The 27,966-nt window shown below is 35.1% G+C and overlaps 3 protein-coding genes across 7 annotated transcripts; 2 read left to right on the forward strand and 1 right to left on the reverse strand.

The window, feature by feature from the left end:
* The first annotated feature begins 568 nt into the window (after positions 1-568).
* On the forward strand, positions 569-1,770 carry LOC132626751 (3-ketoacyl-CoA synthase 20-like). The gene has a single exon (XM_060341734.1). It carries the CDS (start codon positions 1,079-1,081, stop codon positions 1,709-1,711), a length of 633 nt encoding a protein of 210 aa, XP_060197717.1. The 5' UTR covers positions 569-1,078; the 3' UTR covers positions 1,712-1,770.
* Positions 1,771-2,930: 1,160 nt separating this feature from the next.
* LOC132607967 (probable histone H2A variant 1) lies at positions 2,931-5,395 on the forward strand. Of its 4 annotated transcripts, none has more exons than XM_060322060.1 (3): positions 2,931-3,068; positions 3,598-3,718; positions 4,925-5,395. In XM_060322060.1, the coding sequence occupies exons 2-3, from the start codon at positions 3,602-3,604 to the stop codon at positions 5,219-5,221; spliced, it is 414 nt and encodes a 137-aa protein (XP_060178043.1). In that variant the 5' UTR covers positions 2,931-3,068; positions 3,598-3,601; the 3' UTR covers positions 5,222-5,395. The 4 variants fall into 4 exon arrangements, with proteins under 4 accessions (XP_060178043.1, XP_060178032.1, XP_060178039.1 ...); XM_060322049.1 differs by having other exon boundaries at positions 2,939-3,068; positions 3,594-3,718; XM_060322056.1 differs by having other exon boundaries at positions 3,011-3,157; positions 3,594-3,718.
* A 9,650-nt stretch (positions 5,396-15,045) lies between these two features.
* LOC132607989 (probable protein phosphatase 2C 51) lies at positions 15,046-26,200 on the reverse strand. Of its 2 annotated transcripts, XM_060322076.1 has the most exons (14): positions 25,950-26,200; positions 25,271-25,398; positions 24,511-24,659; positions 23,553-23,643; positions 23,310-23,466; positions 22,928-22,993; positions 22,356-22,422; positions 22,045-22,130; positions 18,192-18,461; positions 17,303-17,500; positions 16,607-16,686; positions 16,389-16,530; positions 15,632-15,806; positions 15,046-15,540 (listed from the first exon to the last, which is right to left on the reverse strand). In XM_060322076.1, the coding sequence occupies exons 1-14, from the start codon at positions 26,068-26,070 to the stop codon at positions 15,252-15,254; spliced, it is 2,019 nt and encodes a 672-aa protein (XP_060178059.1). In that variant the 5' UTR covers positions 26,071-26,200; the 3' UTR covers positions 15,046-15,251. The 2 variants fall into 2 exon arrangements, with proteins under 2 accessions (XP_060178059.1, XP_060178063.1); XM_060322080.1 differs by lacking the exon at positions 22,928-22,993.
* Positions 26,201-27,966: the final 1,766 nt, after the last annotated feature.

The following is a 27,966-nucleotide window of genomic DNA, read 5'->3' on the forward strand; positions in this document are numbered from 1 at the left end:
TATTGTGACTCCTCCTAAATCAAAATTTTAACTCCGCAAGTCGACAAGTTGCTCTAGTAAAGGACCACTAAAACATTTATGATTGACAAGAGCAGTACTTAATTATTTGGTTGCTTCATCTTCCCAACCACTATGATGTGCCCTTAACATATGCTATTAATAGTGAATACATGCAACAGATGTACGGGGATGAAACATGGTTGATATTTTTGAAAAGCATTAACTCTTAGCCATAATACTCCCTCCTTGTCCATATTATTAAAAATATTTGTCCTAAATACTTGTCCTTTTATAAAATTAAGATAAAATTAATTAGATCTTTCCAATCTTACCCTTAATATTAAATGTTCTTGAAAATAATCAATATTGAATAGATTGCATTCATTGAAGAGATATAAGGGTAAGTTAGTAAAAATACATCTATTATTTATCATTTCTTAAGAGCCGTGTAAAGGAGAAAGTTGACAAGTAATATGAGACGTAGGGAGTATTTATCTCCTGGCTAAGATTTTGGACTTTGGATAATTTGAAAGTAAGGATAAATTATATCATGTACTAATTATCATGTTCCGAATCCTATGTACTTGTCACTTCTAAAGAAGTAAACAGATTGAGAGATCGAAGAATAAATAATCCTTTACATTCGGGTAGTGTATATAACTTAAATTCTATACTATGTATAATTTTATATACGAAATATATGAGGATTTTTTTACACTATAAGCCAATGAATCTAAGTTTGTTTACACAGCCATCTGTGCTCAAATTGAGGACCCGTTTGGCGAGAATTTTTCACTTTTTTTTTCAATTTTTTTTCCACTTTATTTGAAAACTAGCTTTAGACATGAAAATTCCAACTACACTTGGAGTTGTATTTGAATTTTGGAAACCATCTAAAACCTTATTTTTACTTTCTTTTTCACTTTTTCCACTTTTAGTACATTCGAACAACCAAGTATTCTTTGCAAAAACTATAATCAAACATTATCAAATTGCACGTTTCGCGTAGGTGGAGCCGCGATCCTACTCTCGAATCGTCCATCAGATAGAAATTCATGCAAGTACGAGCTTCTCCGTGATGTTCATATTTACGAAACAACTTCAGATCGTTCTCACAAATCCATTTTCCAAGAATGAAGACGATGATGGCCTCATTGGAATTTCCATAACTAAAGATCTCTTAGTTGCAGCAACCAATGCCATAGAAACCAACCTTACTTTACTAGGTCCCTTAATCCTCCCCTTATCCGAAAAAAATCTCTTTTTGAAAAATATCATCATGAGACGAATTTTTGGGGTTGAAAATATTGAAAAGTACGTACCAAATTTTGCAAGAATTGATCATTTTCTCCCACATGTTGGAGGATTAGCAGTACTTAATCAATTACAAAGAAAATTGAGATTTAGTGATTTGGCTATGGAAGCTTCGAAAATTACATTGAAAAGATTTGGGAATACTTCTACTAGCTCGATTTGGTATGAATTGGCTTATTCAGAGGCCAAGGGGAGAATTAAAAAAGGTGATAAAATTTGGCAAATGGCTTATGGGTCGGGTTTTAAATGTAGCAGTGTGATTTGGCGTACCATAAGGAATGTTGATAGCAATGACTTGAAAAATCCATGGAACGAAGAGAGGGATGCTTTTGCTAATCTCAATTTGGACAACAGTGAGACATCCTACGACTATTTTGAACCACCTAAGTCAACTTGATTTTATCGAAATGTGTTTTTCAATTAAAGGTTTATAACAAGCTTTTTGTTTGTACTGCACTTTGGGTGCCAATTTGTTTCATAATTATTTTACTTCAAATTGCAAAGTTCGTAGTTTTTCGTTAAATTCAATTTAGCTTTACTTTAAATTAGTGGAAGGACCGAGATCCTAAATGAGTAGAAAGCAATTTGATTATCACAATTTCTCCTACATCACTTAGGTAGGTGGTTCAAAATTTTAGTCCCTCTCTCAGTCCCAATTCATGTGACACCATTTAACTTGACATGAAGTTTAAAAAGAAAAGGAAAACTTTTAAAATTTGTGATCCAAAACAAACCTAAGATATTTGTGTGGTTGTAAATCATTTCATAAAGTTTAATTATTTTTAAAGGAGACATTATATCTGAGACAAACTAAAAAGAAAAGTGTGCCACACAAATTGCGACAGATGGAGTACATCAATGCTTGAAAATAATTTGACACAAAAAATAAAGCCTTAAAATCATCATGGCCTAGATGCTAAATTTAAAAGTCTACTTATAATAATAGATCGACATCAATTACAAAAAAGCTCTACATACTCTCTTCATCAACTGCGTATCATTATCCACTTTTTTTTTTGCTTTCTGCCAATTCGAAAAAGTCTGCACACATTTTTTTCCTATGGTCAAAATTTATCTGTATCATGTTTTTATACCAAATTAATAAATGCATGTCATTTATTTGCACATATATTTTTTTTACTTAACCTTGATTAATTATTACAGATTCTCACCTTGTTAAATCACTAAACTATGATAAGTTGGTGTAGTTCAGACATCAGCGTAATCATCCTCACCTTTACTTACAGGCGTTAAAACTTAAAAAGTGGCTATAAATGAATTTATCCAAGTGAACCCACTCAGATTGAAAGAATTACGCAGTTTGACCTTCAATGGGTTGATCTTTAATTTTTACCCTTCAAAATCAAACTTATTCCTAGCTGGACATAAGTTAACCTAAAGTTATTTAAGGACACCGAAAATAACTTGTTAGATATTATGACGCAAAAATATAAATTTATTCCACTAGAAAAATTTGTTTGTCTTGAGAGCCAAAAATTAAATAATATCGATTTGGGCCTTGGTTCTTATTCATTCGTCGGTTAGATGGGGAGGTGGCCCAATCAATTAAGAGTAAATTGGTAAATTAACGAAAATTCGAAATTGAAAAGAAAGTCAAAATTTCAGAATTCCCACCAAAACTTACCGCCAAAACAATTTTCCTATTAAAACAAACAAAGCAATAAATCAAACAATTGACGTACACTACAGATCTACACTAATTAAAACAAACAAACAAACAAACAAACAAAAAGGTACCCAAACCTCTGTTCTTCGTAATGCATTTGTTTTGCAACATTTGATAGAAAATCGCTTATTTTTCGTTTTCGTTTAAGTGTTTAAGGTGATTCTAAAGGCAGATCTACGAATTCCAGTCATTCTGTGTCCAATATTACTGCATTCATAACTAGTTTCGATTTTGCTTAATATGTACAATATTTGAAAAAAATAATGTTGTTTTCAGACTCTCTCCGATTTGAGCTGTTTATTAACCATAATGTTTAGAAGCCAAAAAATGGCCATCTATATAATACTCCTTTCGTCCCAATTTATGTGGTACTTTTCAGATTTTGAGATTCAAATAAGTCTTTCTTTGACAGTAATCTTTTCATATCAATTTTTGTGTACTTTTTATGTAGTTTCCAAATATGTAAATTTTATTTCAAAAAACTTAAAGATGCTATCCCCAAATTCATGGTCATAATTAAACTGTTTGATTCTTGAAATCCAGACTGCGCCTTTTTATTTGCTCTTATTTCTAACTAGTGTACTGTTTGAAGTAAGGAAAATGGCAGGAAAAGGTGGTAAAGGGCTTGTAGCGGGGAAGACAACAGCTGCGGCGGCTGCTAACAAAGAGAAAGACAAGAAGAAGCCGATCTCTCGTTCATCTCGCGCTGGTCTGCAGGTAATCGACAGTTTCACCTTTATTAAGAGTGAATCTTGCATGGTTTGATAGAATTTGTAGTGACAATCGAAAGTGTTTGACTATTTGATCCACCCAAAATTGGATTAGAAGATAATTACAAAGTATTATATGGTTCCAAGGAGGTTTAAGAATTGCTTTTTAGCTTCATACTATCACTGATTGCTCTATCCCATGGTGTGGGTTATCAATTCATTTCATGATTTAGGTATGCAATTGTTTTCATATCTTTCTTTTAGTGTAAGTTTCAAAGAATTTGGGATGCTATGTCTAACTAAATGTTGGATAATGTGTTTCTTTAATGTCCTAGAGCTTTTGAGCTTGCAGACTATACATTTGAGTTAGTTTGAACTAAAATTTTAACTTCTTTTCAACATTTCCTAACTCAAATGGTCAATATTGAAAAACTAGTTTTAAAAATATTTGAACTTTTGTAAGATTTGAAAAACTAAGTTTGGAAATCTTGATAAGACTTGGTTCTAACAGACACTTTTCAAACAAAAAATTACTTAAGAACTTCAAACAAATGCCAAAATGTTTTCTTTTAGCCGAATCTGTTCTTTGTTTGATCTTTGCACAAATACAATCTTCTTCAATTCAAACACCACCCCCCCACCCCACACACACACAAACACACACAATATGCATATGGAGGCAATGAACATAATGGGTCTTAATTGCATTCATGGATTATCTGAAGATCCTCTTGAGCCTAGGGTCTTTCGGAAACAACCTCTCTACCTCCCAAGGTAGGGGTAAGGTCTGCGTACACTCTACCCTGTGGGATTCACTGGGTATGTTGATTATATGAAGATCATCATCATAAGATCATAAACATGGCGGCAACAATCAATAATTGCAACAAAATGACTTACCATAAAAAGATGTCTCATTCCAAACCCAATAATGTGGCATTAGGATGTGACTGTCACTGTCATCGTCCAGTGACGCTTCAAAAGTGCACACTCTAAAACTAACAGGGATGCATCTTACTCTATTGGGATCCTGAAATTTTGGATATGTCAAAAATGTATGCGTGGCATCAATTTTTGATCTACTGGTTGTAAATAGTTCAGAACATTCAAATATCTTTTGGCTCAACAGATATGATTCTTGGGTTTTACTTTTCCCCAGCACCCTCCTACAAGTACTGATATGATTGTTTTGACATGTTTGGGTGGATTTTAGTTTCCAGTGGGAAGAATTCACCGTCAGCTCAAGACCAGAACCTCAGCCCATGGTAGAGTTGGAGCTACAGCAGCTGTTTACTCTGCTGCAATTCTGGAATACCTGACTGCAGAGGTTCTTGAATTAGCTGGTAATGCCAGCAAGGATCTTAAAGTGAAGAGAATCACCCCCAGGCACTTGCAACTTGCCATTCGTGGAGACGAGGAACTTGACACCCTTATCAAAGGTACCATTGCTGGTGGTGGTGTCATCCCTCACATTCACAAATCCCTCATAAACAAAACCACCAAGGAGTGAAATTCTCCTGCTTTATCTAAATGTACCGTGACTTTTGAGATTGCCCATGTTAGTGTTTTTTCCCTGTTTTATTTGGATGGATATAGTACTTGCTGGTCATGTTCGAGTAGAATAACCTATGTGATGTATTGAACATATTAGTTGGTATTTTTATTTTGTTGGTTTTAGTTGGTATCTGGCTTGTCACTGTTTATCATAGCACTTTATTAGCCTTCTCTGCATTGGCTATCAAAGAGCCTATGAGTATTGGACTGGAAAATCTGTTTACCAACTTTACTTTTTGAGAAGCGTGAATGTATTTAGGCATTTGGAATTTTCACTCTACTTCAGAAGGAAGAAAAGTAAGATCAGTGCAATTTGAGGCTATCTATAATGTTATCAAGGATCTGTCTTTGAATTTGTCAAGATGAGAATGTGATATGAGATGATGCAAGATGACAGTCGACAGAAAATGGAAAATAAAGTTGAAGCTTTCAGGCAAAACACATTTTTGTCCAGAGAGTAATATGCCAACTTGATTTCTGCACATCTTTGATCAATGAGCTTCACTTTCTAGTGTTCTTAGTTGTCCTAAAACAAAACCAGCCTTATTAAGAACTTAGTTTCTTTTCTAAATCTGAAATTTCACGGTACAAAAATGTTTTTCTTTGTCTTCGTGAAATAGATTTTATCTTTGTAAGTTGACTACTTGTTCACAACTTCGATATAAAATCCTAATTATAATCTTGATGATGAGTGGACCAATTGAAAAAAATGCTTGAACTCCTGGATTAGCTCAGAAGAAACCTCATTATTGATGTTGCTCCACAGCATTCCAAATACCTAAACTTGTCTAACTATGGCTAACCAAACTTCTATAGATGTAACTACAGTCTGCTGTACTCCTTCAAAAATATTACGGAGTACTGAGTGACCAAATTATCTGCAGTCAATATTTTTGAAGGAGTCTAGCAGAATAAGGCAATAGTTTCACTGTAGACTAGAAAAGATTCAACTGCCTTTTTCATGTTTTTCTTCTTCTTCCTACTGTAATGCAATATCTTTTAGATAGCCCTCATTCAGTAAAAGGGCAGCCCGGTGCACTATGCTCCCACTATGCACGGGTCCGGGAAAGGGCTAAGAGTCTATTGTACTCAGCCTTACCTTGCATTTTTACAAGTGGTTGTTTCTATGGCTTGAACCCGTGACCTCTAGGTCACATGGCAATTACTTTACTAGTTACTCCAAGGCTCCCCTTCTATAGCCCTCATTCAGTCAAGAATAATATTTCTACTCACTTGATATGGATATACAGACCAGCCAAAAAATTAGAAGCCTGGGACTCAGTAACAAAAGCAAGTGTCTAAGGTAGAAAGCAAAATGCAGAAGATGAGCTCTCAATAAACATAAGGAAGGTCTCAAAAGCACCTGTCAAGTTTGATACAGTAACTTAGAAAATAAAGTAAGAGTAACTTGTAATAACTGTAGTTGAATTGCACGAATAGTGTAAAGCTTCCGATATTATAAAATTGTTTTCATTTTTGATATATATATATATATATATAAGTTAAACATAGAAGACGTAAGAAGGGAGCATTTGAGCTAAAGAATCAAAGATGCATCAATAGAAAAGGAGAAGATCAAAGAAAATGGAAGAAGGGTGCCTTGAAAACAAAGAATCATCAAGGATATATGGTTAATTTCGTGACAGCATGAGCAGGTGAGCCTGCCACATGATCTGATCTTTCCTCAGATATTATTTGGAGCTAAAGGAAAGTTTAGATCATGCTGGCAGCTTCACCTGCTACTGCTGCACGGCGCACTATCGATCTTTCGAACAACATTAAGCATTGGTAGAGTCAGAAATTCTAACGAGAGAATTTAATGAATTTTCTTTTGTGTATGAATAGGCCATGGTTCAGAATTCAGAAAGGGCGTGGATGGGAAGAACCAAGGATATCATGTATTTATACAAGTACTTTAAGATATCTCTATGTTATTAATGCTTAATAAGACAGGAATAAAAAAGCTTGTGGCATAAAATATAATAAATCATGTCCAAATTAAAGAAGAGATGGAAGTGGTCCACTCATGATAGATAGCCATAGCATATAGTGAGACAATTTGAACATTAGCACCGCGCGACGCTACAACCTGACGACTAATTTGGATTCACGTCGAGTAAAACTGCTTCATATTGTGATTTTTTTATTTTCAGGACTCGAATATGAGAGGTAGAAAATCTTATTCATTCCACCTTTAACTGTTGGAGGCGTATTGGACAATGAATGAACCGTTAACGCACGAATCCTTTTCCGGAGTTCATGACATTAGATTATATATATTCATGCCATGAATTTGAGTATATTTATTCATTACATAAGCTTATATATTTCAGAGCTCATGGCATATGATTATATATTCGTCATTTCTAAGTATTAATTTTACTATTCCCTCCTAAGCATATTGTACTAAACCTTTTCGATCGAATGTCCACGTATGAAAATCTAAAATCTATCTTTGAATTTTTTCCAACTCTTTTTTCCTCGTTGCCGCTTCCGTCCTCATTGATGTTTGCTTCAACCCCACATGTATCTATCTCTTCGACCACTTGTAACTTGTAAGTAATTAAGATGAGATCTATAAATAATTTGATTATATGTCTCCACGAAAGCGAGAACTTCACACAACCAACGAGGACGGGTCAAACAGGTTTATACGCTGATAAGCTTCTGAAAACGGGTACATTGTTACCTTAGACGAAATTCCATATCGAAATGGGAGAGGAAATTGAATGTTAAAGACATCATTAACTATATTAAAGTGTGGCTCCCTGACATCTTCAACTTTTAGAGGAGATAGTCACATAGTTAACAATGAAGACATTTATAAGCCATGATAGAAGTTCACATAGTACATGCTTTTGGACACGATGACGATGCAACGTAATTAACAAATTTGTAATGCTAATTGGGCCAAAGTGAACAATACGAATGCCACGGGATTGGAATATAACAATAATATTTAAGTTTTATATGAATAGTGACCCTTGGAAAGTCCCTTTTTCATTTACTTGTAAGTGTCAATTTCTAAGAGCTGATCAATGAGATCGAGGGTGTATCTTTTTTCCCTTTTGAACAAGAAATCAGTCTTCCCATTTTTGCACCTATTTCTTGTCAGTTACTTATATAAAGAGAAATTTATAAAGACATATCCATGCTTTATTACTACTTCAATATATATGGAGATTGGAGTCTGATCTGTAAAGCTAAAAGGAAAGAAAAGAAAAGGGAATAATTGATCCTTATAGTGAAAAGTTATTAGTTATTTTGACGTTTAAGTTATTTTTAGCTTGTTTTGATTCCTTTGGTTGGTCTCATGAGAAGATGTCAACCAATAGGTGAATGCAGAGTCACCCCCTTTTGTCAAAGTGCCAAAAAGTAGAAAAATTCGGTATTTTCCCCCAAAAGTTCCCAACTTATTGGCTTAAATAAGACACTAGCTTTTTATTTGGTATAAAAGAAAATACTAAATGAATTATATAAAATTGTTCATAGACTACATTGCTTGATCAATCGTTCAGTAGAAAAAACTCAATTTTATTCATCGTATCTTTGTATATTAGTTAAATCTTCTTCATGTATATATGTGATCTTTCGAAACAATTTGCATTTACTTTGCCTCTCTTCAAATATAAATAATGGTCACTTTATTGATTTCCAACAAGTATTTGCAAGTTTCAATAATCAAGACCCTAACTACTAAGAACCAATCTAGTGAAAGAAAAAAAAGGGGACTTTAAGTTTTATGCGCTAATAATATATATATAGATTAAGTTGACCTATACAAAAAGTAACTCTTTATATACTTATGAATTATGATAACGTGGAAAATAGAGCAATACTCGCTTTGTTTCAATTGTTTGGCGTAGTTTGACTCGGGGTTGGAATTTAAGAAAAAAAAGAAAGATTTTTAAAACTTATGATCTCAAACATACTATAACATCTATTTAAAAATAAGACTTTTGAAATTTGTGGTCTTTAGCATGTCACAACTCACAATATTTGTGTGGCTAATAAAATCTTCTAATTGAGAAAACATGTAAACATGTCATTCTTTTATGAACAAACTAATAAAAAAATAATGTCAAACAAAATGAAATGGAGGAAATAACATGTTCTTATTCAGCTAAATAGCACTAATAATATAATTACACTTTATATTGTTAGTAGTAGTACTTATAACTAAAATCGAAAAAGGAGATAATTTTTCTCTAGTTGCTTGATACTAACAGGAGTTGTCGTTGAGGAACATCCTTATGATGTGAAAGGCAACAATGTAAGTGTCTTGTCTTTGTCAACCTAAGAGATGCTACTACTTTCTATAATTGTGTTTTAGAGGAGGCTGAGTGTGTGAAATTAGGGGTGTCAAATGGGCGAATGATTGAATTTGGCCCTCGAGAATTCGCATACCGCCACGAGAGAGCATTCCTTGGAGAAACTCTCTCGTGAACTAGGTTCAGTCAAATAAATAGATGGATGGTCCTTTCCTGTCCTGGAAGTGGATCGGGTTAAAATGGATTAATAATTCGCCCAAAAGTTATTTGGGCCGAAACAAGCTAAAAAGAGGGTTATAACTCAGCTTGCTTAATTCTTACTAAATTTTAATTTCATAGTTTGTTCGTTTATAATTTTATCGTACTGATAAAACTGTTTTTTTTTCTTTATTATGACTATATATAACATATTAAATATTTTAAAAAAACTTGAAAATATTTTGACAAGAATTCTCATGAGACAATTTAGATTTCATATCAGCCCAACTTTTTGATCGGATGAATTGAGCGGGTCAATGACCAGCCCAAACTTGAACTACTTGAGTGAGTCATATTTTCATGAGCTAATATTGTCACCCTTAGGTGCTTCTTTTTAAAAAATGGGAAAAGGGCCAAATATACCCCTCATGATACTTTGGATCCAAATATACCCCTACCGTTATACTTTGGGTACAAATATACCCCTTAACCGTTAAGTTGACCAAAGTGGACGTGTGGCATTGACATTTTTGTGAGGTGGACGCCACGTGGCATGCTACCTCACTCCCCACCCACATCTTCACTACCAGTATCACTACGCCCCTCAAACTATCTTCACCGTCTCTGCCGGTACCACCCATCTCCGAAACAATGACAACCGCCGTCGCTGCAGCTGTACATGGTACTTAAACCTAAAGAAAAGGATTACATATGCAGAAAGGAGAATGACACAGCAACTTGTTGATAGAAATCGCATATCAAGCCTGAACACCCATAATTAAGAATTACTATATAAAAAAAACTTATTAATAACTAGCAAACCCATGAATCAAGCTATGATCTTTGACGTTGCTTTCTGGTTGATTGTAACATACTGTGAAACATTTGAGTAGCAAACTCCTGATACCATCACAGAACATATTGAATTTTGATATTTTTATTTTCAAAACTCAAAAACTTTATAAGCCTAACCAAAATAATTTTGAAAATAAGGCATGAAACAAATTCATTTGTGTATGAATCCTGAACCTAACTCATTAATTCTTTTTTGAGAAGAAAAAAGAATTAGCTGATTAATGTCTGATGTCGAAATCAGCAAGGGTAGAAATGACAGTTAACCCATACTCTAGCAATGCATAAATATGTGAAAGTGCAAGAATAGTCTATGTTTAACTGAGATCAATGTCAACCTGCTCCGAGATTGCCCTTTTGGTTTGGTTGGCAATGAGCTCCACATCCCAGACGATTGGATGGGTTCATAGTGGCGGCGGCGGTTGTTAGTATGGCGGAGATGAGTGGTAGCACCGGCGGAGACAGTGAAGATAGTTTGACGGGCGTAGTGACAGTGGTAGTGAAGATGTAGGTTGGGGGGGGGGGGCGTGAGGTGGCATGCCATGTGGCGTCCACCGCACCAAAATGTCAATGTCACATGTCCACTTTGATCAACTTTAACGGTGGAGGCGTAAATTGTATCCAAAGTATAACGATAGGGGTATATTTGGACCAAAAGTATAACAAGGGGTATATTTGGCCCTTTTCCGATAGTCCAGGGGTATATTTGACCCTTTTCCATTAAAAAATTAGGGGTAGGGGAAGGGGCAATGGGAAAGGGGATTACAAGGTGGGGAATCGAACTTTCACCAACAAGTTAAAAGTTTATATAGCCAACCAACTGAGCTACTCAGATTCCCCTCTTAGGAGAATTAGCTAAACAAAAAGGACGAGTCTTTTCTTTGAGTAATTAATCTCTCGATAGCTAATGACCTCATTAATTCGAATTTACATTAAATAGAACTACTAAGAAAGTGAAGTATTTGCAATTATTAGAATTTCTCGATGAAAGATCTATATTGTCACTTCTAGGCGCTCAAACACACACATATATATTTTTTTTAAGCCAAACACTATTCATTTTGTCTCTAGCTAATTAATCCGAAGCAAATAGAATTTTGATTATCCATCGGTATATAAGATTTGGGACAAATTTTTGTTACTCAGAGACAAAATTTGTCTGTCGCTAGCTTCTGTTTTTGGTAGTGTTATTTGCAATTTTTTTGCATTGGACGAGCATATCTATAGGTAAATAGAATCGTGACAATAAGAGTTCATCATCCAAGACGTTGGAAAAAAAAAAGAGATCTAGTTGAACATCCAAATTAAAGAATAGTGATTAGTTAATTGTTGAGTAGTATGTACACAATGACCTTTTACAGAAAACTCGAGTCCAAGCAATTTCATTTGCATGCGTACTTGAATTATCTTGTTGCACAGTAACAAGATAAAAAAGAGGAAATTATGCATATCATTGGCTGCATTATTTAATTTCAATTTTGCCAAGTCCAGAGGGTGAATCCTTGACCAAATGTTTGCGCTTTTGCTACCTGAGAGAGCTAAAAAAAATCAAAGCAAAATGTCAAGACGAATAAATTAAAAAAAATTATCTTGAAAAAAGAGGTGGTTCAAAATTCAAGAAACAGAAAGAACTCATGACTGCACATGGAAAAGATAATAAAATAGTAATATGCTTGGAGTTAAAGATTAGTCTTACACAGTGATTTTGCTGTTGTTCAGTCTTGCTAACTTTTAGTTTCATATATCATTGTGTGAAGACCTATATATACTGTGTCGAGGTAGCAGGCTGCAGGTATTACTGCTTTTTGAACCGTTGAGTCTCAAAAGATGGAGTGAAGCTGTAAGAGCATGACCTAATTAATCATGGTGAAGAATATTGATTCCTCTTCTTTTTCATTTTTACATGATCAAGATTAGATCATGCTGACAGCGTCACTACGTACGTGAAGCGGTGAAGTCAAAATATAAATATAAAAATTTACCCTGATGTTTACACTCAATCAATAAACAAACAACACATGTCAATTTTTTAACTATAAATATAATATTTAACCATAGTAACTAACATGTGTTTTGCACGTGATCCCAAATATACAAAAAGTAATTAATATTCTTGCTAGGGGTGTACATGGATCGGGTTAGTTCGGATTTTTCAAATACCAAGTCAAATCAATTGTGTCAGGTTTTTAAATCTTTAAACCAAACCAAACGAACAAAAGTCGAGTTTTTAACCTCGGGTTTATCAGGGTTTTTTCGGTAAAGCCTTCATATAAAATATATAACTTGTGCTTCAAATATTTCTTTAGTCCTAGTAAGATACAACTATCTAATTAAGGTATTTCTTAAGAACAACACAACAACAACAACAAGAAGTCAAGTAGAATCCCACCATGTGGGGTCTGGGGAGGGTAGAGTGTACGCAGACCTAACCCCCACCTTGAAAGGTAGGGCGGCTGTTTCCAAAAGACCCTCGGCTCAAAAGAGGAAAACAAGACAAAAGGTCAAATAGAGCCAAGCATATAAAAAACAATATGAAAACAAGGAATAACAAAAGCGAGAAAGTCATGGTAGAGCAGTCCGAAAAGAAAGGAGCATTAACTACTATAGATAAATAAGATAATCAAAGTACAAAGGCCCAACAACTATAAGCAGAAATCAAATGCAGAAATCCAAGGGCAATAAACGAATGAGCAAAACTACAACTACTATGGTGAAGGGATAAGCAACCTAGCCTTCTATCCTAATCTGAGTCCTCCACAACCTCCTATCTAAGGTCATGTCCTCGGTAAGCTGAAACTGTGCCATATCTTGTCTAATCACCTCTCGCCAATACTTCTTCGGCCTCCCTTTACCTCTCCTGAAACCGTCCATAGCCAACCTCTCACACCTCCGCACTGGAGCATCTGTGCCTCTCCTCTTCACATGCCCAAACCATCTCAGCCTCACTTCCCGCATCTTGTCCTCCACCGATGTCACTCCTACCTTGTCCCAAATATCTTCATTCCTAATTCTATCCCTCCTAGTGTGCCCACACATCCATCGCAGCATTCGCATTTCCGCGACTTTCATCTTCTGAACGTGAAAGTTCTTGACTGGCCAACACTCCGTTCCGTACAATAAAGTCGGTCTAACCACCACTTTGTAGAACTTGCCTTTAAGTTTTGGTGGCACTTTCTTATCACACAGCACTCCGGAGGCGAGCCTCCATTTCATCCACCCTGCACCAATACGATGTGAAACATCGTCGTCGATATCCCCATCTCCCTGTATAATAGACCCAAGATACTTGAAACTTCCTTTCTTTTGAATGGCCTGGGTACCAAGCCTCACTTCCTCGTCAGCCTCATGCGGTACGCCACTGAACCTGCACTCCAAGAATGGGTGATGACTTTGTTCTAAAATATTCAATAAAAAAAATAATGAAATCGCATAAAACAAATATTTCTAATTGCTAACAATAAATCATAATGAAAATGATCATAATTTAAAAATAGTAAGTCATGCTAAATAAGTACAGCTAATAAGTATTAATTACATGACTAAATATTAAAGACCAAAAAGAATTAAGTTATGTATTTTCACTGTCTAAACTAATGCAAAACTAAAGAATACATTTCCAACATTATTATCATTTCTAGTGTTAGAATTGAACTTCTTTTGTTAGCATTAGTATTGATATATTTGATTTTGATTTGAGTTACTAACATTTATGAGTTATAAAACTTGTTGATCATTCAAAATTTAAGTCCAAGCTTGAAATAATATGTTAAAAGACAAAAACTATGGAAAAGTTTAGGAAATATCTATAAATTACATTACAAATAAATATTTTTATGTATAAAATATTTGTAAAAATTGTATACATATAATGTTGGGTTGATATGGTTTGATTTGACTTTTTTTTAGTTAAAACCACACCAAGTATAAAAAAAAATATTCTTGGCTTAAAAGGTTACACAATTCTAATTGCACTATTAGGAATTCAAAATCCTGATATAAATATAATTAGGTCTTTTATGTTCACTTGTAAATAAAATAAAATAAAAATCTATATGCACGAGTTATTAGCCTTTAAAGATGACTATCTGGCCTTTCGACTCGCTTAGATAAGAAGTAGTGATAATGTTCACACTTGTATAGTTGTATTTAGGGATCCATATCTAGCTTTCACCCAGGAGACTCAGGCAACGAATATTTTTTGCTTAAGATAAATTGTCGCCTTGATGGATACAGTAATAACAACGGTCACACATTTTCTTTAATCTCAGTTAACTTTAATGAAACAATACATTATGTGGAACACAAGAATCTTTTTTCAGCTAATATACCATTTTATTAATATAATCAAACTTGTCAAGCTAGTATCAACTGCAACGTACACTGAAAAACATTTATTATCTGAAAGATATGATATACATAAACTTGATCAGGAGCTAGATGATAATATTGCATCAAAATATCGAGAAATATGCCAATCATCTTGAATTTACGTATTCAGTTAATATAATAACACAATTTTTTATCATTTAAGAGATTGTTGCCTGTTTTTCACGCTTATACATTTGGGTAGTTAGCACCCTCGCATATGAATCCCCTTGAAGTAAGTAATAAATCATTACTCAACCATCTTTGCAACTTGCAAGGAATACTTGAATGAAGAACAGTTTATATCTGTTCTTTGTGTTCCAGGGAAGGGGATATCTGTCTCAATGGAATCACAATAACAGACAAGTTATCACTGCTACCTTTACTAAATGCATTGTGGACAATGCAGTCTGCTAAAGAGGATGATGATGGACAGGAGGACGAGTCGATGGATGTCTCGTGCAAAATATTACAGACATCCTGGGGACTCGTTCTCTCATATATGCCATCAGATCCTATCACCACATACCGGTCTTCAGTTGACAAACGTCTCCAACCCGTGACCTCTGGTTCAGCAACAATTCCATACCTAGAAATACCAAAAGAAAATAGATCAGAAGAAAGAGAGAGAGTTGACAAAGAGAAGAAAAATCAGTTTGAGTCAGAAGTAGAAGATGCACCTTTTCAGACGAATATCTCCAATAGATCGTGAGACGGCTAATATACCATTGACACGAGGCACGCCAACAAGAAGGACAACCCCACCAGCTGCTTCAATTCTAGCCTTTTCATCATCCCTATCGGGATAGTGATCCCTTGTTAGTTCCTCAGCTTGAAGTCTTGTCAACAATTCACCTGAGAATAGAGGTGGTAAAATTAGCCCATGAAAACATGACCCGCTCAAGTTTGGGCTGGTCATGACCCACACATTTATTATTTCAGGCCATCAAAAAAGTGGGCAGATATGTAATCCAAATTGGCCCATGAGAAATCTTGTCAAAATATTTTCAAAAAGACATTTTTTTTCATTTGATATGTTATTTTAAACCATAATAAAGAAACAAATTAGTTTTTATTAAGTACTAAAAGATTATAAAAGAACAAACACAAAAATAAAAGCTTAGTGAGAATTGGGCGGGTTGGGTTATGACCCGCGGTCTAGGCTTTTTGCCCATCCAGCGCAACTCATTTCAACCGAAGCAACTTTTGGATGGTTCAATAACCCACAGATTTATTAACTCAACCCATTTTGACCAGCCCAAATTCAGCCCAACCGCCCATTTGACACCCCTACCTGAGATATTCAGCAGAGCAGACAGAGTAAACGGATAGTGCGAAAAATGGGACAGTGGTGACAAATAATTGGCCTTTTTAACTGTGAGCAACAATGTGATAATCAACAGAATTCTAATGAACAATAGTTGGAAGATTTTAAACCTTCACTGTCCTGATCAAAATGAGTTTTCCTCGAGCACAAGAGTGCTTTTGAATCACCCAAGTTACCAACTAATATCTGCCCATTCATCCAAAGAACGACTATTGCAGTTGATCCAGAAATGTAGTCATTCTTCAAAGCTTCCTGCAGAGAGAAATTGACTTGAAAATCCAAAGGGCAGCTTAAGAAAACAACAAACACCATGAGAAATTGTATGTGCCTGGGAAAACTCTGAATCTATATCTTGGATTGTTCTCAAGAGGGCTTTCGCTAGAATTCCATGTGTCGATTCATCATCAACTACATATAATGCCCCGTTAGCACTGTGTAAACATCAACACTTGCACTGTCAAGAGTGGATTTATATGCATAAAACGATTTCCCTAATAGTTTGAGATGCACACAAAGTGTATATTCACATGCTTTAACGGGCGATTACTAACTCGTATGCAGATGCAATGAAAGATTTGAGACTGAAAAAACATAGAAGATACAAAGTACAACTTTTGCAAGACACGTGTATGATATAAGACAAGGGTGTGGAATTAGTTCTCGATACCTGTGCTGGTGGGCGGTAGCAGGTATCACGTGGAATTAGTCGAGGTTCGCTCAAGCTGGCCCAGACACCACGATAATAATATTAAAAAAAAAAAAAAAACATGTATGATATGACAGTATAAAGGTTAAAAAATTCCTATATATCTACGCCGTAGACGACTATAAGGAAAATCATGTACTTAAAGGAATCCCAAAGTTGAAAGGGAATAGATATCTCCATTTAGGAAGTTAAAACATGTTAGAGGTGTTTCATATAATTTATATGACAACAGTCAGATTGGTAGTTTGGCAAAATACTAATGCAAAAAATAACCAGTCTAGAAAGATATTCCAAATTCCAGTAGGACAATTTACAAACCTTTGAATTTCAAGCTATGTTGACCTGCTTCTTCATGCTCATTACTGTGTGAAAAGAGATTCTTGTATGTGTTGAAAACAACGTGCAATAAAAAGTAATCTAAAAACTTTTGAGAAGCCATCTCACTTGCTTCCTTGCCTCCATGTCCATCAAACACTGCTGCTATACCCACACCAGCTTCATTAGGCCCATCTTCACCTAGTGATCATGAAGAAAACGATGAGCACCACGAATCAGGAACTTATCATATTTCACAAATATAGCGCTAAACAACATGAGTAGTTTTGATGATTACAGCATCGTTTACAACAAAGAGACAAGCCATCGTGATGTCTTTGACGTTTGGACTTCTAGCATGTTTGGCCAAACTTCTGGGAAGCCAAAAGTGTTTTTTTTATTTCAAAAAGGTGCATATTTTAGAGAGTTAAGGTGTTTGTCCAAGCCTTTCGGGAAAAAATAAGTGCTTTTGAGTGGTAGGAGAAGTTGTTTTTCAGATAGCTTTTTCCAAAAAACACTTTTGGAACTTCGGCCAAGAACAAATTAATGCTCTAATATTAGGAAAAGTGTTTTTCAAATTGATTAGCCAAACAGAAACTGCTACTCTCCAAATGTACTTTTTCGAAAACCACTTCTGGCAAAAACCACTTTTCCAAATAAGCAGATTTTGGAAGCTTGCCAAAAATGCTATTAGTCAGAAGAGTTTTCAACTCGCACATAATAGTGGATGCCCTCTTTTTGGGTCTCCAAAGGAAGAGGGTTCCAAATAGGTGCTACCTTTGTAGTTTGAGATAGATACATTGCTAACAAGTCCTAGTTAAGTAACAATAGCTGCAGATCTTTTATAACAATTAGATATCTGAATAAGGCAGGAGATTAGGCTTGAAACTACCTAAAACAGGAACAGTAACATGCGGATAGCATCTAATACGATCTTCTTGGTATTTCCTACGCCCCTGATGTGTCGCTACTAGGCAGTCATCTGTTTCATTGTTAACAGCAGCAGAAAAATCCCACCGAGGACATTCAGGCGAGTTGAAAACTGCTGACGCACCGCCTTCATCGTAAGCCATCATACAGGATACTGAGACCTCATAAGCATAACTCGAACAAAGAAATGCTCCAAAGAGAAGTGCTACCTTTTCTCCTACCATTGTAAACTCTGCCATCAAAACCAGGCCTTAATTTATGACTATTTTGAGCAGACAATGAATTTATGAGTCCAATACATATCAAACTTCGTGGAGGCGAAATATTTGAGAATTAGCTATGCTAACGAACATACAATGTCCAAGGACAGAGCTAGAGTTTAGGTTATGGGTTTGGCCGAACCCAGTAGTTTTCGTCCAAATCCTATATTTGTCTTCAGAAATCCACTAAATTTGCACAAATTACTAATTCAGAATCCCGAACCCATAAGCTTCAAATCCTAGCTCCGCCTTTGACCGTGTCTGGTTGTTGCAACAAATTTTTACAAAATCAAGTTATTTAACAATCAACTGCTGAACAATCTTATCAAAATGCTCTCTTTAACCAATATTGATTGAATAGAAACTTAGAAAAGAGGGTGACTAGCCTGTGGTTAGTAGCACGTGAAATGAGAATATTATACATTGTCAGTGGATAGAATCTAAATAAAACTGACTATACGCATAGTAAAGCAAAACAAAAAGAAAATTAATATTGTAGTAAACACAGTTAAATACTATGGTCGGCTATATATGGAACAAACTTCTGGAGACTTGTATCATTCTATGTAATATAGTTTCCAAAACAGGAAAGAAGATCAAACAGAGCAGCATTACCAAGTAGAGGACACTCTTGATTACACACAGATTCCATTAAAACTGCAAAAAGATTCACAAACATGAAAGGAATTGATATTAAAAGGTTTTATAAATGTACACCCATCCAATCCTGTTCTCACAATTGCTCCTTTTTACTTTTATTATAGTGGAACTTTTTTCCCAAAGAACTATCTTTCTTGCTGAACTCAATCATTTTTTTCCCCACCCCAGTCAAGCTGTTTTTTTTCTCTCTAATTGGGTTATTCCATTGATGCCAAAAAAACAGATAAATACAGAAATGTAACAGGTCACTAGACCATATCATACTGATCTTAGCATAGGAGAAATATTGTTCATGGAAAACATTACATATGTGCACAAATCAATTTGATACGAGCAGTTTAAATTAACATTAAATTTTGAAGTATAAATATTTTCATGGAGAACATTAAATATGTGCATATTACCCTAAATCAAGGTGCCAATCTTGCATCGTATTTGCGCTTATGTTATGGAAGTGACAAGTTTCAAGTTTCAGCCCGTTGATTGCCAGACTGGATAGGGCCGGGTAGTTAACTTCTTGAACCGTTAATCGGCCCATATCTCAAGGACTTTTCTGGTGAATGAGAAAATAACACAATTGGTCCCTTAAGTTTGGGGTAAATTTAAAGTAGTTCCTTAAATATACTCTTGAGCGGTTTTATCCTTTAAGTTTGTCAAAAAATGAGTAGCTAGGGACTCCGTCAAATATTTAACATACTATGTATGTTAGATTTGACGGGAACTGTGAAAAAAATTGATTTTAACAAATAGAGTTCGTTAAGATAATTACAGAAACAAAAATGTTCACTTTTGGCAAATTTAAAAGATCAAAACTATTAGGGAGTATATTTAAGAGACTCAGAACATCCACATAAATAAATGACCATTTTTGTCATTTTCTCCTCTATATTATTAGGTCATACCTTTTTATATAAAATTATTGTCATCTAGTTACTATTTTTGCATATTGTTAAGGTATTATTTACCATTTATAAAATAATTTTGCAATTTGTTTGGCATTGAGGCATAGTAATAGTAGTTGTGTAACACATTTTTATATTGCTATTGGTAATCTTATGGATTACAGGTGATGCGTTTTACATGGGGAAATTGCTATAAGATTTACTTAATGGTTGTGAGTTGTGACATTAATAATGGGAGGGTTCGACTAGTAGTTCTGTGAAGGCATCAAAAAACAAAGGAAGAATTTTTCTAGAGGAAAGTTAATAATGGGAGGATTCGTTTTGTCAAATACCAGGAATAAAATTTCAATAAATTTCTGCAATTACACTTGTTGCCTTTTCTTTGTCAGTTTCCAACTACACTATTTGACTGGTGTACTCTCCTCCTCTGTGTGTTGCTCCATTCAAACTATTTACTCCACACTGTAGTACTCATTGATGATTCATATAGACATGTGAATCATACAAGTTACAACCTGATCTTTAACTTAAGTTTACATGAGAAAGGTATCAAATAGCGCCAGTATGCAGAGACATAGCGAATTCTTTCCAATAGTTTTCATGCGCAGCATCCTGTTGTATAGTCCTAGTCAACAAATAGCTGAACTAACAGAAGAAGAAATTAACAATCTTCAGGAGTGGAACAATCGCGTAAATCCGATCAAATAACAGGGTAGGTCAACCTATGTGGTTCAGAAAAACTTAGCCTTTTGTCTTCCTTAGTTTTTCAATAAGCAGGAAAGCTTACTTTTAAACATCAAGGATCATCAGAGTGCACGAACCACCATAACATTCTAAGTCATACAGTTCCCATTGGTTTCTCTCAACAACCGTTGAAACAATAATTAACATTTGGTAACACAAATTAGAAAGTGAATTACGCACAATAAAGTTGGACATATGAGAACGGATTCCAGCGACAAGGTAAAGCTACAGCCTAAAATCAATATTGAAGCGGAAGACTGGCTGTTATAAGATTCTAAAAGCAAAAAACTGAGAACTATTTCTCACTAATTTTCTCCTCCTTTATATTACATACAACCTAGATAAAGAAGGCGGTTTTCACATATATTGTCCCAAAAAAAGTGCTACCAGCATCCCACTTCATTTAACAATCTAGACGCTAGAACATGATTGGCCTCCAACCATTTCAACACAACATAGAAATCTGGTGCGCGTCCCCAACCATTCAGTTTCCAACATTATTCTTTGACATCTGAAAAGCAACAAAAAGTATCTAACACTTGACCAATTTCAAAGTTTCATACATCTCCAGAGACCAGTTTACAGAACTAGAACATATGAAAAGGCTGGGAGGAGATTGAAATTGGTTTAGTTGTGCAACTGTCATAAGCAAGGGAAAAATGAATGAGAGGCTTCGATCAGAGGCTCAAAAGATTTATATAAAGGAGGAGACAACAAGTAATAATGACTAGCATAGTTAATGCTCAGTACTTGTCGTTGCAATGACATCTATCAAGAAACAAGCGAGATATGTTATAGGATAATGAATGAACTCAATGGAACTCCTGTATTCACTATTTAATTACTTATAAGGAAACACTAAATTTACAAACTATGGCATCTTAGGAATGTGTCTAACTTCCCAAGGGAGGATTAGTTGGTTCACAAAGGCAATAGCTTCCTTTCAACAGGCAGTGAGACCGGAATATGATGCTATCTTGCAATTCAATTGGCCAATTTAGAAGTTAAAATGCAAATTTTGTCATAAACGACCTAGTTACCTAATGAAAGCTATGAGTATTTTATTTTTTAGAAGTAATATTCAATTCCTTCTGAGATCTGGAAAGTTTTCAGTCAATAACAAATCCCTATATCATGCACAGACTAATTGAAGAACTGAAAAGAAAAAGAAAAAAAAGATATTATATTATATTTGAAAGTACTATGACCATTAAAGTAGCGTGGTTGTTCAAGGGATAAACAACATCACCTCTATCATTGATACCACTAGAAAAAGTGGGATTCATCTGAATATTCTCTTGTACAGGACAACTTGCTGTAGGTGCAGTAGATAGTCTAATAAGGGGTGAGAAGCAAAGATCAGCCCTACTTGATGTACGAGTTCAGGTTTGATCATTTAAATAGATATCCAAGCTAGCTGATGAAGTTGTTTCTACCTTTCTCTTGCACTTGAACCTACCTGACAAAGATGTGAGAGACAGATAGAAACAAAAAGCAGTATGAATATTTTCTTATATTATTTCAGTTTTTTCGTATTGAGTAGTTCAGTTATTGCAATACCTGTCTTTTCGCTTCTCAAGATATCTTTGTACTGATGCTTTCCCGCTTGCTGGACTCTCCACTGCTTCTGCGGAACATAAAATAGATGCAGAAGAAAATTAAGCACAATTAAATAAAATGTTCATATTGTTTTCAGTATTATGAATATTGTCAACTTTAGTGTGGTTCCTCCGAAAGAAAAGGAAAACACAGTAGACCAACATTTTTCACCAAAGAAAAGCTTTTACTTACAGAAAACACAAAGTTGCCCTCCAACACTCAGATTACATTTGTGGGCTTGATGATGGTGTTTCCAGAGTACCCAATTATAATTCTTAGAAGATATGGTTAGCATGGAAAGGAAGTTTTTCACTTCTAGTATTTTTCACCCTTTTCTATGAGACTGTTTACTTCTAATAAGTGGATCTCAAAATGCCATTTCTTCAGTTGTTGAAAAGTAGTGGATCTTAAAATGCCTTTCATACTATATTTTAGTCTCTACTAGAACAAAGTAACCTAATATTCGCAAATTTAGCAATCTCAAAGGAATAATTTGTGGGGAAAGAAGAGAAAAAACATAACTAAGAACAAACCGGGATTGTCATCATTTAAGCTGTTGCTTTCTTCTACAGGCATTCGAGCAACTTCACTCATTTTCACTGCAAGAGATTCAAGCTAAAATGTGTTGAAATACAGGATACAATAAACATCTTCCCTGACGATCCCAGGAAAAAGACTCAGCACCTCACAGAAGTCATAATTTAGAGAGATATTTTCCACCCCCATGTATGGCATTTAGGATCATAAAGTTGTTACATTTTTGTCACGTTGACTTCTTATGGTTGCTTCATTTTTGCTAATCTTTGAGCTCGCCTCACCAAAATCCTCAGAAACAAAGACTACTTAATACACATTCTCAACTAGACAATATAATCAAGTAAAGTAGAAGAAGATAGAAGTAATGCAACTACTGACCTGTTTGAATAGTCGGTACCATATCCGAATCTGGGCGTAGTTTAGTATTTGCAGCTTGTAAGCAGCATGCTGAATGTCGAGCTGCTAGAGTAGCATTTGATGGAGCTTCTGAAGGCATACAATGGGGGCCTGAAGCAAGACACATGATTGTTTGTGCCTAAAAACATGCAAGTTGGCCATATCAGGAAAAAGGTGAAACTACACTGACTTGCTAAAGTCCCAATTCTCAGCAAGCTTAAATACCTTGTTGGCAGGCACATCATCATAGACATTCACCTTGCCACTGTAGAAGATTATCATTTGACCTGCTGGTGTATCTGCTGATCCTATTGTTCTGGAATCACAAGCGGAAAAAGCTATCAGTTTTTGAAGCTAGATAGCTAGTCAAATGGATACATATGCAGAATCACATGCTGCCTTATGATGCCTTTTTTTTCATAGAGTAGTTTCTATGAACTATAAGTTACGAAGGCATGTAAAAAAACGCAAGGTGAATGTGAATATATTTGGATCTGATCATGTGGTAACAATAGACAAGGATCCTACATAAGTGCTAAAATGATAAATTTGCAATCACTAGAACAACATATGGAAATAAAACTAGATTAAATTAACAAAGGCCAGAGGATAGTATTAAGGAGAGATTACAAGTAGTAGTACTATGCAGATGAGCTGCAAGATTGGAATTCATCATAAAGACTGAATATTCATATGCTCTCCTAACTCAAGCACATTACTCGAACATTTGACCAAATAACCAAATAACCAAAAACCACATAAACAAGGGAAGCACTCCTGATAAGCCACTTACTTAACCGATGTCAAGAAAGTAAGAGATATACAAGGAGGCCAGGTTAGAGAGAGAGAGAGAGAGAGAGAGAGAGAGAGAGAGAGATACTGATTTGATCTGCACAAGCTAGCGGCTATTTAATGGAGCATGAAAGTCGAAGTACTCAAGAACAATTTTCAAAGTCAAGTGCTTTTTCATTAATCACAAAAAGTAAGAAGACATCCTTTGAGCATAATGCCAAGATTATTATGAATTAAGCAATCAATTATAATCCTAAACCTATTAGGATTGACCACTAGAGTTATATACGTCCATTCTGTTCTATTCAGAACTTCATTCCCATACTAATGTTTGAGCTATAATTTTAGAATTCGTTGATTCCATAAAGCAATCAAGAAGACTGTAACTCACCTAGAAGGAGCTGACTTATCAACAGCAGTGACCGGAGGGGCAGTTATATGACCGGAAATATCAGGTTTTCCCTGTTGTTTTTTTCCATCAGGCACCGTCTCTTCAGCCGATTCAGAAAGTTCTGCAGCAGTATCTTTCCCTCTCTGGACCTACATTAGTTTTTAGAATTTTTTAATATTAACTCATGAATATGCACTGTTACGCTTACAATATCGACTTAAGAGCTAAGCATCATATAATACTCCCTTCATTCACTTTTACTTGTCATGTTTCATTTCTCGATAGTCAAACTACATGACTTTGACCAACATTTTAAGATGTATTTTTTCATCATATTAATATAAGAATTGCAACTTATGTACTCCCACTGTCCCAAAAAGATTGTCATGTTTCGGATTACAAGGGTCAAACTAACTAATGTTCGGTGTGAATTCGGGAATCTTTAATTCTTTTAAAATAAAAATTATATATTTAGAAACTACATAAAATGTACTATAAGTCACAATCGTTAACAATTCAAAATATTTGGAAAATATTTGAAATAAAATCTCCTTTGACTGTCCAAATAGTAACTATGACGATCTTTTTGAGACGGAGGGAGTAGTATTTTTCATATAGTTCGCGAGCATCTAAATTTTATATTTTAAAATATTAAATTAATCGAATTCAATTTAGCTTCTAAACGTGCCAAAGTAAAAGTGAACTATTTATGAGTGCAGTATAACAAAGAGAGCTCAAAATAATGTAAATTGAAACGCACACATTGTACATGAATATCGGAGGTCTTCCCAGTTCCGGCGTCTGTATCTGGCGTCGTCTCGAAGAGAGCCTTGAGAGATATGACTTGCTGAATCGCCTGTGATTTATTCCATGACGGCCTTCTCATCCCTGTACACAACACATTAACGCAAAACATATCACTTTGCTTATAAGTAATCTTAAGAAATTTTTACCATTTTTCGCATCCTCAATTCTATGTATTGTACTCACGTGTAAGTTACTCTTCCTGTGTCGGATCCTCCAAAAATACACTACTTTTGAAGGATCCGACGACATTTAGGACAGTCTCAATATGTTTGACTGGACACCAAGTTTAAGTGACCATAAATTTTGAAGTTGAAACTTAGAAGTTAGTGTGTGTACATGCATTTTACTTTAAAGGAATTTAAAATTTTGTGAGTGCAAGTAAAATTTCTCCCAAAATCTATTTTGTGACAGTTTTTGGAACCAAAAATATTTTGAAGATAAATTTTCAAAATCTAATTAAATTTGATGGCCAAACAAATATTTGATATGGCCAAACACTAGCTAAGAAAGAAAGGGACTTTGAATAGGCTAGAAATTATTTCATAATTAGAGTTAGATTATTGTCAATGTGTTATTCTTTTGGAATAGCTAAAAAGAAAAAAGTAGTATTGAATACAGAGGCCTCGGAGTACCTTTTTGTTTGAGGTAACAGCGGCAATCTTCACGAGTGAGTTGAGAAATGTCATCTTCAGTAAGTTGATACAGAGGTTTGTCCAGCGGTGACGACTTGCATCCTGTTTCTTCCGGTGACATGCTTTCAGATACTACTACAAAATTATGCTTTGACCGGAATGGGGGCTGTCTCTCTTTTAACCGTGTACCCACCAGTAGTAGTAGGGGGGTCAGAAAAAACCTGCAGCCCCATTATGCCACATACCCACCAGTCATTATCTAACTTTAAGTCCACCATCTTTTCAATTCCTCAAGGCCAAGAAAACAAATTGAGAAAAATTGTAATATGTGCTAGTACACCAGACAAAGGTTGTGTAGGCTTGTCTCATACTATGCCAACTAGATTTCTGGGTCCCACTTTCGAACCAAGTCCCAAAGCTATCTTCTCTCTCTCCTTTACCATTTTTTTTTTTTTTTTTTGGTAATCAATGTGAAATTATTGTCATAGACAAACAAAAATAATACATCTAAAGAGCACCTAGTCTCACAGCCACTTTTATGAAAGCTGCTATGATTACCTAGGCCTCAGAAACATCAAAACAACTAATTACATAATCTTTGAAGTAAACTAGCACACCTAACTGCTCTTTTTTGTACCCAATATCCCATCAATTCTGTGTCTAATCTCGTTTTGTATCTGCTCTACAATGAAACTGGTATTTACACTTTCATTTCTGAATTGCTTCCTGTTCCTAACTTGCCATATATTATCATAGCTCCCCATATACCTGTGATCAACTCTTTCTTCAGTTGTCTCCATGGTCTCCTCTTGATCCATTTTATTGTTTGCTTTACTCCATTTTGCTGCATTTGTACACCCGACCATGCTACCAGCTTGTTCCTAACTTCCAATGTCCATGAACACTCAGCAAACAAGTGTTGTTGAGTTTCCAGTATTCCCTCCTCACACAATCAGCATGTTTCATCATCAACTCGTATATGCAATCTGAGTAGTCTCTCCTTCGTCAGCAACCTTTCTTGGTTTGCAAGCCATACAATAAGCCTCAGCTTAGGTAACATTATTTTAGTCCATACCAAATCAGCTTCCTGCATTTTCCTTAGGCTTCCTAACATTGCATTGTAGCTCATTGTAAGAGAGTAATTGCCCTTTGGAGTAAGCATGTATCTCCCGTTTTGGTACCAATTTTGCATCATTATTTTGATGGAGTTCAGTTTTTTCCAATACCAGCTACAGTCTCCTGGTGGTATGTGATTCTCTATTGACACATCTTGCTTCATATACAGCCCATGAACCCACTTCACCCAGAGAAATGTTCAGGAAAACCATAGCCAATCAATGCTTCCTCAACAAAGTCCAAACTAACCATGTCGTATGCTTTCCTTAAGTCTATCTTCGTTAGGCATCTAGGTGTTGTTGTAATGTCTCATTAGATCATGACAAATGAGAATACCGTGAGTTAGTGATCTTCCTTCCACAAATGCCCCTTGATTTTCTGCTACCAGAATTACCAGTGTCTTTCTCAACCTTACAAAATACCTTGGAAATACATTTATATAATACATTGCAGCATGAAATTGGCCTAAACTGACTGGCCATTTGTGGTACTGGAACTTTAGGATTTAGAAATATCATGGTTGCATTTATCCAAATTTTGCTGCTCAACATATCTCGGTTAACTCTTCTTGTTTCTATCATTCTAATTCTAACATAAAAATTAATTCGTTCTCCCAACAATTCCATAATTCTTTTCGAAGGAACTCAATCCATCAAATATTCTCCTTTAAAAAAACAAGATAAAGGAAAGAGCACCATTGATTTTGACAAATACTAATTACGTAATTTGGACACTATTTTCATGAAACCCAAAAACAAAAAGTAACCATAAACACATACATAAAAACATACTCGCTCCATCTATTTATGTTATATTTTTATTGTTCGAGATTCAAATTATGTGAATTTTAATCAAAATTTTAAAATGTAGTTTTATCATATATATATATATATATATATAT

Source organism: Lycium barbarum, chromosome 1 (assembly GCF_019175385.1).
Source record: "Lycium barbarum isolate Lr01 chromosome 1, ASM1917538v2, whole genome shotgun sequence".
Lineage (NCBI taxonomy): Eukaryota > Viridiplantae > Streptophyta > Magnoliopsida > Solanales > Solanaceae > Lycium > Lycium barbarum.

Coding starts and splice junctions, on each gene's coding strand:
- LOC132607967 (XM_060322060.1), top strand. CDS start 3,602: ATGGCAGGAAAAGGTGGTAAAGGGCTTGTAGCGGGGAAGACAACAGCT. Junction 3,719..4,924: donor CATCTCGCGCTGGTCTGCAG/GTAATCGACAGT, acceptor GGTGGATTTTAG/TTTCCAGTGGGAAGAATTCA.
- LOC132626751 (XM_060341734.1), top strand. CDS start 1,079: ATGTTCATATTTACGAAACAACTTCAGATCGTTCTCACAAATCCATTT.
- LOC132607989 (XM_060322076.1), bottom strand. CDS start 26,070: ATGTCACCGGAAGAAACAGGATGCAAGTCGTCACCGCTGGACAAACCT. Junction 23,467..23,552: donor ATGATGTGCCTGCCAACAAG/GTATTTAAGCTT, acceptor GCATGTTTTTAG/GCACAAACAATCATGTGTCT. Junction 15,807..16,388: donor TTTTGATCAGGACAGTGAAG/GTTTAAAATCTT, acceptor CTCTATTCTCAG/GTGAATTGTTGACAAGACTT.